The sequence below is a fragment of the Alternaria alternata genome (assembly GCF_001642055.1).
Source record: "Alternaria alternata strain SRC1lrK2f unplaced genomic scaffold CC77scaffold_12, whole genome shotgun sequence".
Lineage (NCBI taxonomy): Eukaryota > Fungi > Ascomycota > Dothideomycetes > Pleosporales > Pleosporaceae > Alternaria > Alternaria alternata.
The window spans coordinates 321,091-337,722 of record NW_017306201.1 but is presented as its reverse complement, the minus strand read 5'-3'; the positions used below and the strand labels follow the sequence as shown (position 1 = coordinate 337,722).

Here is a 16,632-nt window from a genome sequence, read left to right as displayed (position 1 = left end):
CGATATGAGGCTTCTATACGCTAAAATACTTGTATATGCGGAAGTTTGTGGCTGAACCATGGCGGAGCCGCTTGGCACATGACGATGCCGCCACCCGTGAGCTGCTGCTGGTGTGATCTTTGGAGTAACCCGGACAAAACTCGGATAGCGATATTAGTATACATGATCACCCGAGCAGGCTGCTCAGTCAATGAACGTTGTGTGTGCTTATTGATGCCAGCATAATGCCGGTCGTTTGACGTTTACATGACCTTTGTCTGGCGTGGACGCTCGTCACGCCTTCACATATGGCATGTCGTGATGCGTAAGACGAGCGGGGTATGAGAATCTAGGCAAACTTTAACTTGTTTCTTGAGGGGTACTTGGAACACCAAGACATTTTGGTATTGGTGTTGGTGTTTGAGATGAAGAAGTACAGATCCAATGTGTGAAGGCAGTCCCGACAACTCGGCCACTGCCTTAGCGCGGCGCGTCATACCGCCGCCTGCACCTCGAACTTTCTCGCGACCAGCTGTCGACTCAACAATAACCGAAGTTACTGTGCTTGACGTACAAGACGACAATGGATTTCTCCGCAGACGATGAACAAGCTCCCAAGCAATACCTCCCAAGTGAGTTTGGGAAGAAGGATGGCTCCGTAAACGTAGAGGCGCAAATCGAGCGCGCCCGAAGGCCAGTGGTCGATGAAAGCAAACAGGCGAAGAAAGAGGCCGGTTCCGACGACGACGACAAGGATTCCGACGACGATGACAGTGATATGAGCGATGAGGAGGACGAGTATCCAGTTTCTCACGAATTGATCATCAAGACCCACGACCGCGCAGTCACGACGATTGCGCTCGATGCATCTGGAACACGGCTGGTGACCGGAGGAAACGACTGCACACTCAAGTTGCACGACCTTAGTGCGCTCACGCCGAGTACCATCCGCGCATTCAAGACGGTAGATCCCTTTACAACAAAACCCTCTCAAACCGCAGAATCGCATTCGATACATCAAGTCTTGTTCGGCCCACACTCTGGAGGCCAATTCCTATGCATTACCGCGACTTCACAAGCAAGACTTTTCAGCAGGGATGGAGAACTTATATCGGAGTTCGTCAAGGGCGACATGTACTTGAGAGACAAGCACAACACAAAAGGACACACAGCCGAAATCACGAGCGGCGCATGGCATCCAACGAATCGCGATCGTTTTGCTACAGCAGGCACAGACAGTACAGTGCGGATATGGGACGTGAACAAGAGGATGAAGCAGGAAGAAGTTATCGTACACAAATCGAGAGCTTCCGGTAGCGCAGGCATGACAAGGATGACGGCCATCGCATGGGGTGCGGCGGCCGAGGGAGGAAGCAGTATGCTTGTGTCAGCAGCACTAGACGGAAGTCTGGTCATGTGGGGTGGTGAAGGTCCATACCACCGACCAACAGCAGAAATTAAAGAAGCCCATGCGAGGGATACTTGGACAAGTGGGCTGGATATCAGCGCAGATGGCAGGCTGGTCATTACAAGAGGAGGAGACGACACGATCAAGTTGTGGGATACCAGGAAGTTCAAGACGCCTCTTAACACCACATCACATCCGTCAACGTCTTCGCAATATCCGACATCGAACATTAAGTTTGCGCCCAACTCGCAGAGCATAGTCACAGGATCAGAGACTGGCCACCTCCACATCCTCAACCCTGCAACTCTTCGCCCAGAGCTTGTAACACCAGTAACTCCAGGGTCTCCTTTAATCACAGTCAACTGGCATCCCAGGCTCAACCAGATTCTCACAGGTTCAGCCAACGGTCAGACAACAATCCTCTTCAATCCCAAGCTCTCCAGCGCTGGCGCTCTCACAATCCTCAGCAAGGCACCTAAGAAGCGGCATCTCGATGATGACCCATCTCTCACTGTAGATATGGATCCTCTCGGAATGGCTGGTGAAGCACATGATCCTTCTGGCAACGCAGCCTCATTCTCAGCGCGCCATCCCACGATCGGTCTCACAGCATCCGGCAAAAGCAGGGATCCACGGAGACCGCATATCCCAGCTACGACGCCTTTTGCAAAGTCAACGCCTGATCAGAAGTATGTCATGGAGCAGATCGAAGGCAGTGATATGAGAGACGAGGACCCTCGGGAGGCGCTACTCAAGTATGCGCTGAAAGAGGGAGAGAAGGCTGTCTTTACAGGTGCGTGGGAAAAGACTCAACCAGTTGGAATCTACAAGGATTACGACAGTGAAGAGGATGAGAGGGAGAAGAAGAAGGCAAGGCGATAGTCAAAGCGGGATGAAGCCCACTGGATGAGAGACTTTGAGGAACATGGGCTGTCCACAAGAGGCGTTTGGATCACAAAAGCATATACCCTGTAACAAAAGAGACTATAGACTAGTTAGGTTTCTCTAATAAGCAGATGATGACCAATGGCAGACGAAAGGGAGATGATGTGCAGTTGAACGGCAGAGACGCACGTGTGAGCGTCCCTTAGCGTCCAAGCCCAACTTGGCCCAAACCGCGTCGCGCCCCAACACCCCCACCCGCCTCGCATCACAACAACGTCCACCCCACAGCCGTCAATTCGACCACCGAAAAGTACGCAACCCGCCAATTCTGCACCACAAAAAACAACAGCGACGATGTTTTCCTCCACATTCCGCGCCGCAGCTCGCGCTCCCACCTCGGCCTTCACACGCAGCTTCTCCTCCACCCGACCCTCGCAAGTCGCGCGCATGACCGTTATTGGCCGTCTAGGTGTTGCACCCGAAGAAGTCACCATATCCGGCGACAGGACACTAGTTCGATACATAGTAGGAACAAACTACGGCAAGGGCGATGACAAGAAGACCAGCTGGTTCCGGATTGCGAGTTTCGTACAGGGAGCACAGAAGGATTTCCTCATGAACTTGCCAAAGGGATCGCTACTCTATGTTGACGCTGATGCGCGCATGGAGACGTACCTTGACGCTGAGGGCAACAAGAAGAGCAACTTGAGCTTGGTTGCACGTATGTTTTTGGAGTGTTGGACTAGTGAGGAGATGGATTGCTAATTTCGATGCAGGCAACTTCGACGTCTTATCTCGCCCTCGTGCTACTGAGGAGACGGAGACTACGGACGAGGGTCTTGTTCAGGAAGGTTAGGTTAAACGAACGGTTTTGCCTGCTGTTTCGACTAGGATATTACCCAACGGCGATTCTCTTATAATACCCGCAAGTGGAAGATGTTGTGTGCTGGATCGATGGTTCCTGATGAAGCATATCTTGCTCGGCGCTGTAGGATCTCTTTACGGGACTTCTCTTTACGATATTTGAATGTACCACTATGGACTGAAAGTTCACTTTGTATGATCTCTACTCTAGGAGTGGCGTGGCTTGGGATTTACGGAATGATACCTTTTTTCTTCAGAAAACTTGGACATACACTAACATCCAGGAAATCCTGGTAAGGAAATCTCTCTTGCCCAGACGCCGATCAAGGCATCGATTGAGCAACCTAAGTATTGCGTTCTTACAAACTGCCCACTTGTGCACGGACGTGATGCGGCGAACGAAGACCTCCGAGTTGGCCCATCCCAACTTTTTGTAGTACGGCATCTAAAGTCCAACACAGCAATTTTACACAATGCACAGAGTCGTGCCACTACCAGCGCGTCAGCTCTGGGGCCATGCGCCCCGGGTACGGTCGTTGAATCGCTTCACCCGCCATCCACGCACATTTGCGACTGTGTCTGGCGCTGATCGGTACGCCACTACACTTTCAAACCCACCATTGGACCAATTCTGACTTTTATATAGACCATACGATGTGATAGTAATCGGCGGCGGTCATGCAGGATGTGAAGCCTCCGCAGCAGCAGCCCGCTCCGGCGCACGAACAGCCCTCATAACGCCTTCCGTCCACAACCTCGGTGTCTGCTCCTGCAACCCTTCTTTCGGCGGCATCGGAAAGGGAACTATGCTTCGCGAAATCGATGCGCTGGATGGTGTCGTTGGACGTATTGTGGATAAAGCCGGTGTACAATTCAGGGTACTGAACAGGAAGAAAGGCCCTGCAGTGTGGGGTCCCAGAGCGCAGATCGACAGGGCGCTGTATAAGAGATATATGAAGGACGAGATGCTAGGATACAAGGGGCTGGGTGTCGTAGAGGGCAGTGTGGCGGATATCATTGTGGACAGGACGCAAGAGGAGGGATCGAAGGGCCAGTATGGGAAAATTACTGGTGTGAGGTTGGAGAGTGGGGAGATAATACCGACAGGCAATGTTGTTATAACGACTGGCACGTTTCTTGGTGGCGAAATACACATCGGGCTGGAGTCATATCCATCGGGTCGCATGGGCGAAGCTGCGACTTTTGGACTGAGTAAGAGCTTGAAGGATGCCGGTTTCACAATGGGAAGACTGAAGACGGGAACACCACCACGACTGGACGGAAAGACGATCGACTACAAAGTCCTAGAAGCGCAAGAGGGTGATGATCCACCCATGCCATTCAGCTATATGAATGAGCGAGTACAGGTCGAGAACCAACTACTGAATCACGAGACACGAACGAACGAAGCAACCCACGACGTAATACGAAACAACCTTGACAAATCTATACACATTCGCGAAACCGTCAAAGGACCGCGATACTGCCCTTCCCTAGAATCGAAGGTAATTCGTTTCGCAGATAAGACATCGCATATCGTTTGGCTGGAGCCGGAAGGTTTCGACAGCGATATGATTTATCCCAATGGAATTTCCTGCACAGTCCCTGCAGATGTACAGAACACCATGCTTAAAACTATCAAGGGCCTTGAGAACGTCACCATGTTACAGCCTGGTTATGGCGTAGAATACGACTACGTTGATCCACGACATCTTCGCTCTACACTTGAAACCAAGAATATCTCGGGGCTCTTCCTAGCAGGCCAGATCAACGGTACAACCGGCTACGAAGAAGCAGCAGGACAGGGTGTGATTGCTGGTATCAACGCCGGCCTGAAGAGCTTAGGAAAAGAAGCCATGGTCTTGACGAGAGCGGATGGATACATCGGCATTATGATTGACGACCTCATCACCAAGGGTGTCTCAGAACCGTACCGTATGTTCACCTCTCGCTCCGAATACCGTATGTCTGCTCGCGCCGATAACGCCGACACACGTCTCACGGCCATGGGTCGAGCCGCCGGCGTAGTTGGCGACTCGCGCTGGAAAGCATTCGAAGACGAAGCCGAGCAAATGGCTACTTTAACACAGGTCCTTCAATCCAAGACTATGGGATGGACAGACTGGAATAACGAAGGTTTCCCTGTTAGAAACGACAGTACCAAACGTTCCGCATACGACCTCCTCCGTCTACCAAACACGACCCCATCAAGTCTTGCAAGTCTCCTCCCTGAGATTAGAGAATTCACACAGCGCATACAAGACCGCGTACACATCGAAGCCACATATGCGCCCTATGTCGCCGCTCAAACTGCCTCTCAAGCCAGGTGGCTCAAGGACGAGAACCTGAAATTACCACTTGACCTCGACTACGAATCCATCTTTGGGTTGAGCTTTGAAGAGAAGAGAGCGTTGGAGGTAGCCAGACCAGAAAGCGTAGGCATGGCCAGGCGGGTTGAAGGTGTCACGCCGACGGGTGCGCTGAGGTTGCTGCAGTATGTCAGAGGTGTGGGAAGGGAAGAAAGACAGGCCAGGATGAAGGAGGAGATCGAGGCGAGGAAGGAGAAGTATAGAGGTGCGACTCCGGGATTGAGTGTGGAGGGACTGTAGGCTGGGTGACTGTGTAGGGAGACGTTTTTGTATTATATGGCATTGGGCGGCGTTTTTGCACACATAGGGCGTGCTGGGACGGGCATAACATGGAGGCGGAAATATCTAGAGAGGGATGTTAGCATATCAGTCATGCTTGGTTTATTGTTGGTGATAATTCACCACGCCTCCCCCACTTTCTCACATAACATTTCGATATACGCTACGCAACTGTTGCGCGTTTGCGCGTTCTTCATGCCTCTAGCCAATCTTACGTCCTCTACCTATCATCTTGTTCCCAGCATTTGAGGACTTCATATGTCGACGCAAGCTTGGCCTACCGTAAGTGCGTGTTTAGTTCTGTCCGGTTGTGCCTTCTTCAAGATGGCGACAAGCTGATGCGTCGCGCCTTCCCGCTATACCTCAGTGCTCACCTCAAGACGTCACTGGAATTCCCTGAGAACATTTGACGTCTTCAAGGTAATGCTTCTTCTCTACTCTAGACATCAGCATGACAAAACGAAAAGGACGCACACCACCGCTGAGACCAGCAGAATATCTCAGCTATTACAAATACGGCATCCAACCCGGCGGTCAGAATGCAGACCCGAGCATTGGCTTTTCGAAAGTACCAGTCTGGGATGAGAGGACAAGCGATGAACACGTCCATAGGGGAGCCGCCTTCACTACACTTCTCTCGCTTAAAAGCGAAACGATACGATATAATCATATCGCACAGGTCAACTCACATCCACCATCCATCGAGAATAGCCACCACACTCAGCGCAGCTCAAGTCTAGTCATCGCGATGGCCTCTGGTCATACACCTAGCGGCAAGATGCTCCCAAACTTTCTGTAAGGAACATGACATACCGACAACTCCGCGACTTTGGAGATAAAGCTGACATACATGACAGAACCATGAGTTTCGAAATGGTCACCGTGCGTGTCGGCGAAGCAGATGTGGCAGTCGATATTCCCGTCTACCGCGATCAGCTTTCGGCTGTCTCACTGTACTTTCGCGGCGCGTTCGAGGGTCCTTTCAAAGAGGCTACGGATCGCATTCTACCCTTGACAGACGTTTCCGAACAGACCTTCCGGATATTCCTGCAGTGGACACACTTCCAAGCCAATTCTCAGTCGAGTGCTGCTTCCATGCGTACACATGACGCCGTCCTCCAGAAACTCATGACAAAATTGAGGGATGAAACCACTACCATTCCTGGAATCGACGAAAAAGGCTACCATGATGAAAGGAAGAAGAACGATTCGCGTTGGACGAATCCAGAGTCGGTGGTCGATTGCCAGTTGATGCGTGCTTCGTTCCTGCGCCTCTACGTTTTCGCTGACAAGTACGACATTCCCCAGTTTCGAGATGACATATTGACTGCCTTGATTGCACAGCCGCATGTATGGAAATGGCCTTCCAGTCCTGACCAAGATCTGATCGAGCATGCATACGCAAATTTGCCGCAGTCTTCCAAGTTCATCCGCTTCTTAGTACTTTCCGTGGCCACCTGGTACATTTGGGATTCTTCGTACGAGGACGCTACCAGGCTGCTGTGTGACCTGAAAGAGACGCATAAAGACTTCGCTCTCGAGGTCGCTATTCTGAAGGTCGAGATATATAGGGACAAAGTTTTCCCGAATAAGCATGGTGCCTCGTCTCAGCGGGAATTAACTCTGCCCCATTCTTGCATCTTGCACGAGCATCGAGTCCAGGACAAGAAGCAATGCCGGGAGCGCATACGCAACCATCCGTATATATTTAACATACTCATTGATGCGTGCTTGCAAGATGCCTTGGGCATGGAGGAACGGTGCAACAAGGCATAGGCATTCTGGAGTACGCGCTAGGGCAGATTGGTGTCAAGGGTCCAAGATACTATGCCGGGCTCTGAGATGTGATAGACAGCCAAGACAGGAGTTTGAGACCTGGAACAGCGCTACTGTACCACCGTGGGGACGAATACATTACTTGAGACTGCCGGTCAATGTGGGTCCTCAGCAGAGCGGGCACAGAACGGCTAGATGGGCTAAATTCGATGGAGCAGGGTTTCAGCGGAAGATACCGTAGAGAAAACGAATCAAAATGGCCTTCTAGACGAGCTATATGTGACTACGTGAAACATAAGAGACGAAACCATGGCCAAAATCTTGTGATGGCGTCTCGGCTCACGAACCCCAGATTGTTAGTGAGAAGCTATGGCCATAGCTAAAGTGGATGCAGGTGCAAGGATTTGTGGGCCTCAGATATGTCGATCCCGTCTCCGGTGCAGGACCCTCTTGTTTCGGCGAACCTGCTCGTCGCATTCCCGCACGCGTCGGCGGCACCACGGTCCATATAGTCCCTTGGGCTTTTGACACGGCTGAAATGCTTCACAACATCTTCTTTTGACGCTCCGCATCGCCCTTCATCTCAAGACAATTCAGCTGGCGCACGCATTTACCTGTTCAAGTTTTCTGCAGTAGTTCATCGCGCTGCGCTATTGAGATAAGAGGACGGCACGAGATTGGCTTATTCTTTTCGTCGCGTTTACGCGCAGGACCTTGATTCGAAGGAATTGGCCCTCTAATCACGCCTCTTCAGCGACAGCATCCCAATCGCAGCCATGCCAGACTATCCATCCACACCACCGCCCAAGTCGCCCTCGCCAGTGACTGTCCCGCGCTCATCCAGCCTCCCACGTCTAGCAAGTTCGAAGCTCTTTCTTCCTACCCAGAACGAAGCTTCCGCAATATCTACGCGTGGACATCACCTTCCTTCGCTACTCAACAGCGCGCGTCGGCCGTCTACAATACGCAGCAGTGAGCGCCGAGGCAGCGACACGGACGATGAAGACTTGGAGGCATACAGAAACGGGCTTATGATGCCTTACGATCGCGATTCGGATCGGAGGAGCAGCATAGGCGCGCATGTGCTCAACACACCGCAGATGAGGAGCCAGCGCTTGATTGGCAACTCCAATCCCAGGTACAAGTGGGAAAAGTACTACAAGACGGAAGAAGAGCTGAAGGGCATGAAGAAGCCGATACGGGAATACTATGAGCGTAACAACCAGCTTCTGCAGCACTACTTGTACATCGACCGTTTGCTCGATTCCTCACTCCCGCACAACCTCATTCAAGAGTACACGAATCTTGAATCCGGCGCCGTCAAGATCCCCACTACCATTACCGAAGAGTCTTCGGCTGTCAGCACCCCACTCGCTGTTACTCCTGGCTACGGTACAAACGGTACAAACACACCTGGTTATTACAGCGAGAACGGGCGAAGTGGTTCGTCGGGTAGTCTGAACAACGGCAATGGCGCAAACAAACCTATGGTCAAGCGCACACCCAAAAACCTCTACAAGGTCCCCGAAGCAGACGAGAATACCCCGCTCCTAGCACACGATAACGCTGTAGAAGACGAAGAAGATCTAGAAATCGCCAACTCCAAGTTAAAAGACTGGGTTCCCGAAGAAGACGAAGACACCGAAAGTCCGATTGTCAAGCTAGCGCTATACGTCAACCTCAGTGCAAACACTGCCCTCCTGATCATGAAGATTGTTGTCACAGTCTTGACTTCGTCGCTCTCCGTGGTGGCTAGTTTGGTCGATGCAGCCCTCGACTTCCTCTCCACCGCCATCGTCTGGTTTACATCCTGGATGATCGCACGTCAAGACAGATATGCCTACCCTGTCGGTCGTCGACGTCTCGAACCTATCGGTGTACTCATCTTCTCCGTCATCATGATGACGTCCTTCTTCCAAGTCGGCATCGAAGGCATTTCCAGACTCTCTGGACCTGACCATACAATCGTACAGTTGACCGTCCCCGCTGTGGCCATCATGGCCGCTACGGTTGTCATCAAAGGTCTCTGCTGGCTCTGGTGCCGTCTCATCCGCAACTCCTCCGTTCAAGCACTAGCCCAAGACGCAATGACTGATGTCGTCTTTAACACCTTCTCCATCCTCTTCCCGCTCGTGGGCTACTTTGCAAAGATTTGGTGGCTCGACTCACTCGGTGGTATCTTGCTCTCCGCTTACGTCATTATCAACTGGAGTGCTACCTCTGCGGAGCACATTCGCAACTTGACTGGCGCTAGTGCCACAGCAGATGAGCGTAACATTCTCCTCTACATGACAATGCGCTTCGCAAAGTCTATCAAGAGGATTCAAGGATTGCAGGCTTACCACGCTGGCGACAAGCTGAACGTCGAGGTAGATATCGTGGTTGATGAGAACCTCAGTTTGAGGGATAGCCATGATTTGGGCGAGAGTTTGCAGTATGTGCTTGGTAAGTTCTCGTCCCTTTCTTTCCTTCTAAAGACACATGAGCTAATAACGACACAGAGAGTGTACCGTACGTTGATCGCGCGTTTGTACATATCGATTACACGGATTACAACTTCCCGACACACATGTCGCAGCAGGAATGATCTGAAGATGAGCTTGACAATTGAGTCGGCAATGTATTATAGTATCGAACAAAAGGTTCTTGGATAGGATAAGCCTAGCTCGAAGCTGGAAGCATGTTACTTCACCGCTCAAGTACATTCGCATTCAAGAACGCGGATGAGGTTTTCTCAAAAGCTTGTGATAAGCGTAGATCTAAAAGTAGAATGACGAGATCTGCGGCAACAAGTGTTGGAATAAAAGAGGCTTCCAAAAAGAAAGTCACGACTTCAAGCAGACGAGACCGATTGGAAAAATAAGGCAGGAAAGAGAAACTAAGTATCAATGTCGCCGTTATCGCAAATGAATTTTGGCCGCTTTGGTTACAAGGTCTCGTCTTCAGGGATTACCCGCATCCAGTTTATTGTGAAGTCAGCTGAAACATCCTTTATCCGTTCTTTTTCTGCCGTCACTTCTTCATGCCCGGCCTGAAGCGCACATTGTAAGCCTCAGACCTTGCGTAGTCTGCGACTCTACGCAACGTTTGGCATGCACGTTCGTGCAGAGTTACGTCGCAGAGCCTAGTGCAAGCTGCAAGGGCTGAACTCAAAACTGAGCGTGTCAATAGCACACCATTCTAGTCACATTGTTCAGTGTCATCGCGTCTCTTCGGATAATTCACGGCTTCGCAGTAGCGAGTCGTCGATGCTGTTGCATAAGAGGTGATAAAGACAGCAATGACGCTAGAGCCCCGCTAGCGCACCCAACACAGCCTAGCCGGTTTTGCTTGCCGCCTGCCAAGCGCACCAACATCGATCAATATTCTGGCTTTTTTCCGACAACGACAACACCTTTCGACATCCGACTACTCACAACAAGCAGTCAAGATGCCGGTATGATATCACTCTCCGCGGTTGCGAACATGTCTAGGATCCGTTATTGACACCTTCATAGTCCCAGAAGTCTTTCCGCACCAAGCAGAAGCTTGCGCGCGCGCAGAAGCAGAACCGCCCCATCCCTCAGTGGATTCGTCTGAGGACCGGCAACACCATCAGGTACGCACCGCTCACGATACGCACATCCTCGCCGCTTCCGATCGTCGCTACTGGACACTACGGGAATCTCACAGTATGATAATGGGAGCACGAGACTGACATCCTACCTACAGGTACAACGCCAAGCGACGACACTGGCGCAAGACCCGTCTCGGTATCTAAGCGTATCGCCCCCGACAAACCATCCCTCACTCGATTCTCGATTCCCAATCACCACTTGTTCCTGCAACGACAATCTTCTCTACACGAAACGAGCGATTACATTGGGAATTTCGCACATGGCGGGAACCGAGCGACCAGTCTTCTAAGCGAAGTACATCTGCAAACGAGGGATGCTATGGGTGGTATTTCTTTTCACGTTACCGGATACCTACCTACCTCTCATTCATGGCGCTTTGGGTCTGTAAATGGGAATGAAGGGAATCGATTCATGATGGTTTAGATCCTAGGCAGTGATGAATGAAAGCACATGCTAGGTCGCAACGAACAATTGCTGGAGTACTGATGATCGTGATGCGGAGATTTAGTCGCCGAAGACTACGGTGCGGAATGCTTCAGGCGTCGCTCTCGTCACGGACGCCAAATGCGGGGTGACACTAGAGTGATTTTCGGCTCGTCATCACGTATGAGCCTGAGTAGACTGCACATACACAACACTCCCGTTAAGACTGTAAATTACTGCGGTATTCGTATCTAACAATGATGCTCATGACATTGACGTCGTTCCAGAACTAGTCAAACATGGCCCCTCCAACAACACCTTCAACACTTCTGCCACCATATATGCTCTTGTGTGCTCCTGACGGTGCCAGAAGACCCATAGCCGCCTCTTTGAAGGCATGGTCCTTGACGGCCATCTCTAAAGAAGTCCCTTCGACCAAGGACTTTACGAAAAACGAACTCTGAACCCCCTACGCATGTCTGGATTAGCCAAGCTGTCAAACGAAGCCAGTCTCAACATTGACGCCCTCTGCCCCTTCATCGTCCACTTCTTACTTGGAATTTCGGCCGCTCGGTCAGATCCACAATCAAACACGTCTCCTCGCTCTTGCCCGCTGTTTCATATAAACTAACAACTCCCTTCTCGATCCGCAAAACCGTACTACTACCCGCATAGCAAACACCCTTCTCCATTCCACACCGGTTCGCCAGGATAACAAATATAGGCTTCTCCCCTCCAGCGTCAACGAGCGGTTGGAAACGTTCGACCCAATATGCTACTGTTGCAATATCTGGTTGTGATGGGTCCTGCATGAGTTCCGTGGGCGTGAGATGACATAACCAAGCCATGCTTATGCAAACAATTGGCGATTGCGACGACAGGGCGAGAGAGGAAAACTCGTAATCAGACCATGGAGAGACAAACTTGTAGGGATTGATATCCATACATATCCCCATAGTGACTTTCCCCAGATCACCTAATTGGCCAGCGTAGAAGGGCGAGTCTGGTGATGAGGTATCGGATAGTTTGTGTGATCTTGACCCCGGGCCCTCAGACGCCCATGTTTCGTCTGTGTAGTAGAGAAAGGATTTCCGGTAGTTGTGCAGTATTTCTCCTCTTGGTGATACAGTGACAGTGGAGTTATACTGCGTTTGACTGTCTTCGGGATTGGTATCCGGGATGGTGACCTCTGCATACCCAACTGTCACGTGGCAGTTGTAGTGTCTTGCTACCTGCTGTGCCCATTGCGTTGAGATTCCGGATGTGGTGGGCTCGAGAAATGGTTTGATTTCCTCGAGCGATTGGAAGTTGTAGCCCGAGAAAGCGAGTTCAGGTAGGACGAGCCAGGTTAGGTCGCTGGGTATTGCGGCGGATCGGAGGATGTCATCGGCTCTTTTGATGTTCTCTTGGACGCGTCCGACTTCTGGAGCGAATTGGAGACAGGCGATTTTCATGTTTGCTGTTCGTTCCCTTGGGTTGGCTTCGGTTGACTTGAGATTCTGGAGTAGAATTTCTGAGACGAGTTTTGGGTATTTTGAGGGCTTCTGGGAGAACACTTGTATCTTTCACTTGAATCAGTCCAGACTGATAGGCCAAATAGTCGCTATCTTCCCGTGCCGTCTGGAGGGTACCGATTGGTGCTACCAGGCACGAGTACTGGTCTATTCGTGTTACTAGATGGATACGCTTCCTGATTGGTGACAAAAAGCAGCATAGGGCCGGGTCCAGCGACTAATAAGGACGGTGGGTTTTTAGGAAATGCGATCGCGTGAGTATGACAATTCAGGCGGTCGCTCTGTTGAGGGTATGAATGCCCCACCAGGCGATCAAGACCCTTGCCTCGGAATGAAAGCCAGCCAATCGTGCCATTTCCGCACTTAGGCCTAACTTGATGCAGCTATGACGCGCATAACTTTGATGGATTCACGACGGCCTCCACATCTTACGCACCGCTCCAGCACTTCTCGGCATGTGTCGCATCTCCCGGTAGTTCTTTCATCCGATCGCAATGGCAGGCAGACGGCTCGTTGATGCCGCCAAACTCTTCAATGCCTCGAAATCTGTCGCACAGAAGCACATCGCGCTTCGATCGAGCCAGTGGGATGCCTACAACAAAACCTCGTCGTTAGCGAAAGCCGTCAAGAGTCAGACGGACCGCGTCACCCTCACAGCAGCGGCTGCCATCGCCCTCTCACAACGCTTCAGCGAAGAAGCTCCCGCCTACGCGAGAGCCGCAGCGGACCGGACGACGAATACACAATGGACACAACAGCCTGACATACCTAGAAAAGGAACAGTGGAGAAGGAGGCACCAGTAGAGGGTGTAAGAGAAAGCGTAGAGCAAGACCACCACTACGATCGATCCGCTCAGAACAGTGCCCAGGAACCTCCACCCACCGACGAGCTGGAGGTTGAGCAGAAGAAGGCTCCCAGATCACCACTTCCGGACGGGACAATACCAAGCCAGGGCTTGACCCTCGAACAGGAGGAGAAGGGTCAGGATACATTCTCGGAGAGGCCGGTACACGAAGCGCCGAAGGAGCCTCTGGCTGAGGACCAGGGTGAATCGGTCCGTCACAAAGACGAAGGTATCAAACCGGTAGAGTCCACAGAGACTACGATACCATTACCCGGAAATCCTAGAGGTGCTTCGACTCAAGCCGCTGAAACTATCCCTGCACATGCGAACGACCCGCAACAAACTCCCATATCACCACAAACCGAGAAGCTTCAGAAAGGTCACGACAGAGACGTCTTCTACACGAGATCGGTCGAATCGCAACCGACAACTGCCTCACATCCTCAAACACAGATACCAAAGACTTCAGGAACGAGACAGCAAAGTGATGAACATGTAGAGGACAAGCAAATAAATCAGGATGTGTTCTATAATCCTCCGAAGCCTGGGCAGGGACAGGTGGACGATGTACCAGAGGGTATCAACACAGACATCTTCCACTCAAGAAAGGTCGCAAGGATGTTAGGAAGTGACCCCTTCTCGAGGAAGGAATTTGCGGAACGAAAGAGCGGTGGTAGACACCCGCTCGACGACAGGCCCATACCAAAGACCAGCGGCAGGCATCCACTTGACGATAGGCCTGTAGCGCCAGTGCAGCAGCAAAGTCAGCCTCCAACGCAAGGGCTTCAGTCGACAACCACCTCGAAGGAGATGGAAGACCTGGCATCTCAATTGGCTCAGGACGTGCAGTCAAACGCGGCTGCATCTGAGGTATGAAATGTATATCCGCTTGCCTGAAGCCTGCTGATTTGCTAACAGATGTACAACAGTCACCCAATGAGGTAGTCACACAACCAGAGAAGGCCTCTTATGCCCTGCGAGAATCGAGAGTCCCGGCATCGCGGTTCGGTCGCATATGGCAGTATGCTGGTCTAGGCACAAGCATGGCGCTCGGAGCTGTTGGTGAAGGTTTCCGACGAGCGACCGGCGGCGCTGCATCAGCAAATGGGTCGTTAATGCTCAGTCCTGGCAATATGGAAATACTAGTCGCAAAGCTCTCGCGCATGCGAGGTGCCGCCCTCAAACTGGGGCAGATGATCAGTTTCCAAGACATCAAGATGCTACCGCCTGAGATCCACGACGTACTGCAGCGAGTGCAGGATAGCGCAGACTACATGCCGGCCTCACAACGGAACAAAGTTCTGAGCAGCAACCTTGGGGAAAACTGGCGTGACCTTTTCGAATCCATCGAAGATGTGCCTATCGCAGCCGCTTCGATTGGGCAGGTACACAAAGCAGTACTCAAGTCCAACGGCCAGGCAGTTGCTGTCAAGATTCAGTACCCTGGCGTTGCCAACTCCATCGACTCTGACCTTAGCAATCTATCCCTCCTGCTGACAGCATCTCGTCTTCTACCAAAGGGTCTATACCTAGACAAGACCATTGCCAACGCTCGTACAGAACTAGGTTGGGAGTGCGACTACACACGCGAGGCTGAATGCCAAACTCGTTTCCGCGACCTCCTCCAAGATGACACAGACGTCTTCACTGTTCCCAAGGTTTTCCCCGAAGCCTGTGGTCCTACCGTGCTGACCGCAGAGCTGATGCGCGGCGTCGGCGTCACTAAGCTCAAAACTCTTACTCAAGAGCAACGCGACTGGATCGGCACCCAAATCCTACGTCTCTGTCTACGTGAGATTGTAGAGTTCAAGTTCATGCAGACAGATCCAAACTGGACAAACTTCCTCTACAACGCTTCCGCCCAGAAAATCGAGCTATTAGATTTCGGCGCTTCACGAGACTACCCAGACAAATTTGTTGAGCCCTACATTAAAGTCCTCATCGCAGCCTCTAAAGGCGACCGCGACTCCATCCGTGACCTCTCCCTCGAACTCGGTTACCTTACCGGTAGCGAGAGCCCCGCTATGCTCGACGCTCATATCCAGAGTGTTCTCACGCTTGCTGAGCCGTTCAGTGGCAGTGGACCTGAGATATACGATTTCAGAGATCAAACTATTACGGACAGAGTGCGTGGTTTGATTCCAGTCATGGTCAAGGAAAGGCTTGCGCCGCCGCCAGAAGAGACATATTCGTTGCATCGAAAACTTTCGGGCGCGTTCTTACTTTGTGCGAGACTGGGGTCGAGGGTTCCGTGTAAGGAGTTGTTTAGTAAGGCAGTGGAGACGTATGAGGGGAAGGCTGTGTTGAGGTAGAGTGGAAGATGGACAGGATGATGTGTAGTATAGTACCATGTATTGTATATTATCATTGTTAACACCATCAATACTTACGAATATTTACGAGAAAAATTTATCATACTGCATGATTCACTTTGACGACCCCATCGAGACGGAGTGCACGGACATGGTACCCTTTACGCTCTAGCGCTGATGAGGCGACAAGGGCGCCGACTCTGCCTGCCTGCCTTCTTCTACACACTTCATTCTGTATGTCCGGCTCCTATATCAGCGATGGCCAGCCTCACCGAAAACGAGTTTTCTGAGGACTTTGGCTTCATCGCACCATCCGCATTGCTACTGGATAATCCAGCAGCAGCGCCATCAGACTTTGAAC

At 51.6% G+C, this 16,632-nt stretch overlaps 8 protein-coding genes across 8 annotated transcripts; 7 read left to right on the top strand and 1 right to left on the bottom strand.

The window, feature by feature from the left end:
- Positions 1-180: 180 nt before the first annotated feature.
- On the top strand, positions 181-2,506 carry CC77DRAFT_135267 (WD40 repeat-like protein). Its single transcript, XM_018530205.1, has one exon. The coding sequence runs from the start codon at positions 563-565 to the stop codon at positions 2,267-2,269; it is 1,707 nt and encodes a 568-aa protein (XP_018385122.1). The 5' UTR covers positions 181-562; the 3' UTR covers positions 2,270-2,506.
- Positions 2,449-3,369, top strand: CC77DRAFT_135177 (hypothetical protein). The gene is made up of 2 exons (XM_018530204.1): positions 2,449-2,993; positions 3,049-3,369. Exons 1-2 carry the CDS (start codon positions 2,627-2,629, stop codon positions 3,126-3,128), a joined length of 447 nt encoding a protein of 148 aa, XP_018385121.1. The 5' UTR covers positions 2,449-2,626; the 3' UTR covers positions 3,129-3,369.
- Positions 3,370-3,518: 149 nt separating this feature from the next.
- On the top strand, positions 3,519-5,983 carry CC77DRAFT_1021093 (GIDA-domain-containing protein). The gene is made up of 2 exons (XM_018525198.1): positions 3,519-3,728; positions 3,783-5,983. Exons 1-2 carry the CDS (start codon positions 3,610-3,612, stop codon positions 5,743-5,745), a joined length of 2,082 nt encoding a protein of 693 aa, XP_018385120.1. The 5' UTR covers positions 3,519-3,609; the 3' UTR covers positions 5,746-5,983.
- A 291-nt stretch (positions 5,984-6,274) lies between these two features.
- Positions 6,275-7,835, top strand: CC77DRAFT_1021092 (hypothetical protein). The gene has a single exon (XM_018525197.1). The coding sequence runs from the start codon at positions 6,646-6,648 to the stop codon at positions 7,558-7,560; it is 915 nt and encodes a 304-aa protein (XP_018385119.1). The 5' UTR covers positions 6,275-6,645; the 3' UTR covers positions 7,561-7,835.
- A 190-nt stretch (positions 7,836-8,025) lies between these two features.
- CC77DRAFT_1050740 (cation diffusion facilitator 10) lies at positions 8,026-10,485 on the top strand. The gene is made up of 2 exons (XM_018527637.1): positions 8,026-10,005; positions 10,062-10,485. Exons 1-2 carry the CDS (start codon positions 8,337-8,339, stop codon positions 10,145-10,147), a joined length of 1,755 nt encoding a protein of 584 aa, XP_018385118.1. The 5' UTR covers positions 8,026-8,336; the 3' UTR covers positions 10,148-10,485.
- Positions 10,486-10,990: 505 nt separating this feature from the next.
- Positions 10,991-11,320, top strand: CC77DRAFT_1062043 (ribosomal protein L39e; the record flags this gene model as incomplete). The annotated part of the gene is made up of 3 exons (XM_018528490.1): positions 10,991-10,996; positions 11,058-11,158; positions 11,272-11,320. The coding sequence occupies 3 exons, from the start codon at positions 10,991-10,993 to the stop codon at positions 11,318-11,320; spliced, it is 156 nt and encodes a 51-aa protein (XP_018385117.1).
- Positions 11,321-12,100: 780 nt separating this feature from the next.
- CC77DRAFT_134865 (carbon-nitrogen hydrolase) lies at positions 12,101-13,509 on the bottom strand. The gene has a single exon (XM_018530202.1). It carries the CDS (start codon positions 13,052-13,054, stop codon positions 12,137-12,139), a length of 918 nt encoding a protein of 305 aa, XP_018385116.1. The 5' UTR covers positions 13,055-13,509; the 3' UTR covers positions 12,101-12,136.
- Positions 13,510-13,608: 99 nt separating this feature from the next.
- Positions 13,609-16,271, top strand: CC77DRAFT_1062041 (ABC1-domain-containing protein; the record flags this gene model as incomplete). Its single annotated transcript, XM_018528489.1, has 2 exons — positions 13,609-14,829; positions 14,889-16,271. 2 exons carry the CDS (start codon positions 13,609-13,611, stop codon positions 16,269-16,271), a joined length of 2,604 nt encoding a protein of 867 aa, XP_018385115.1.
- Between the last annotated feature and the right edge of the window lie 361 nt (positions 16,272-16,632).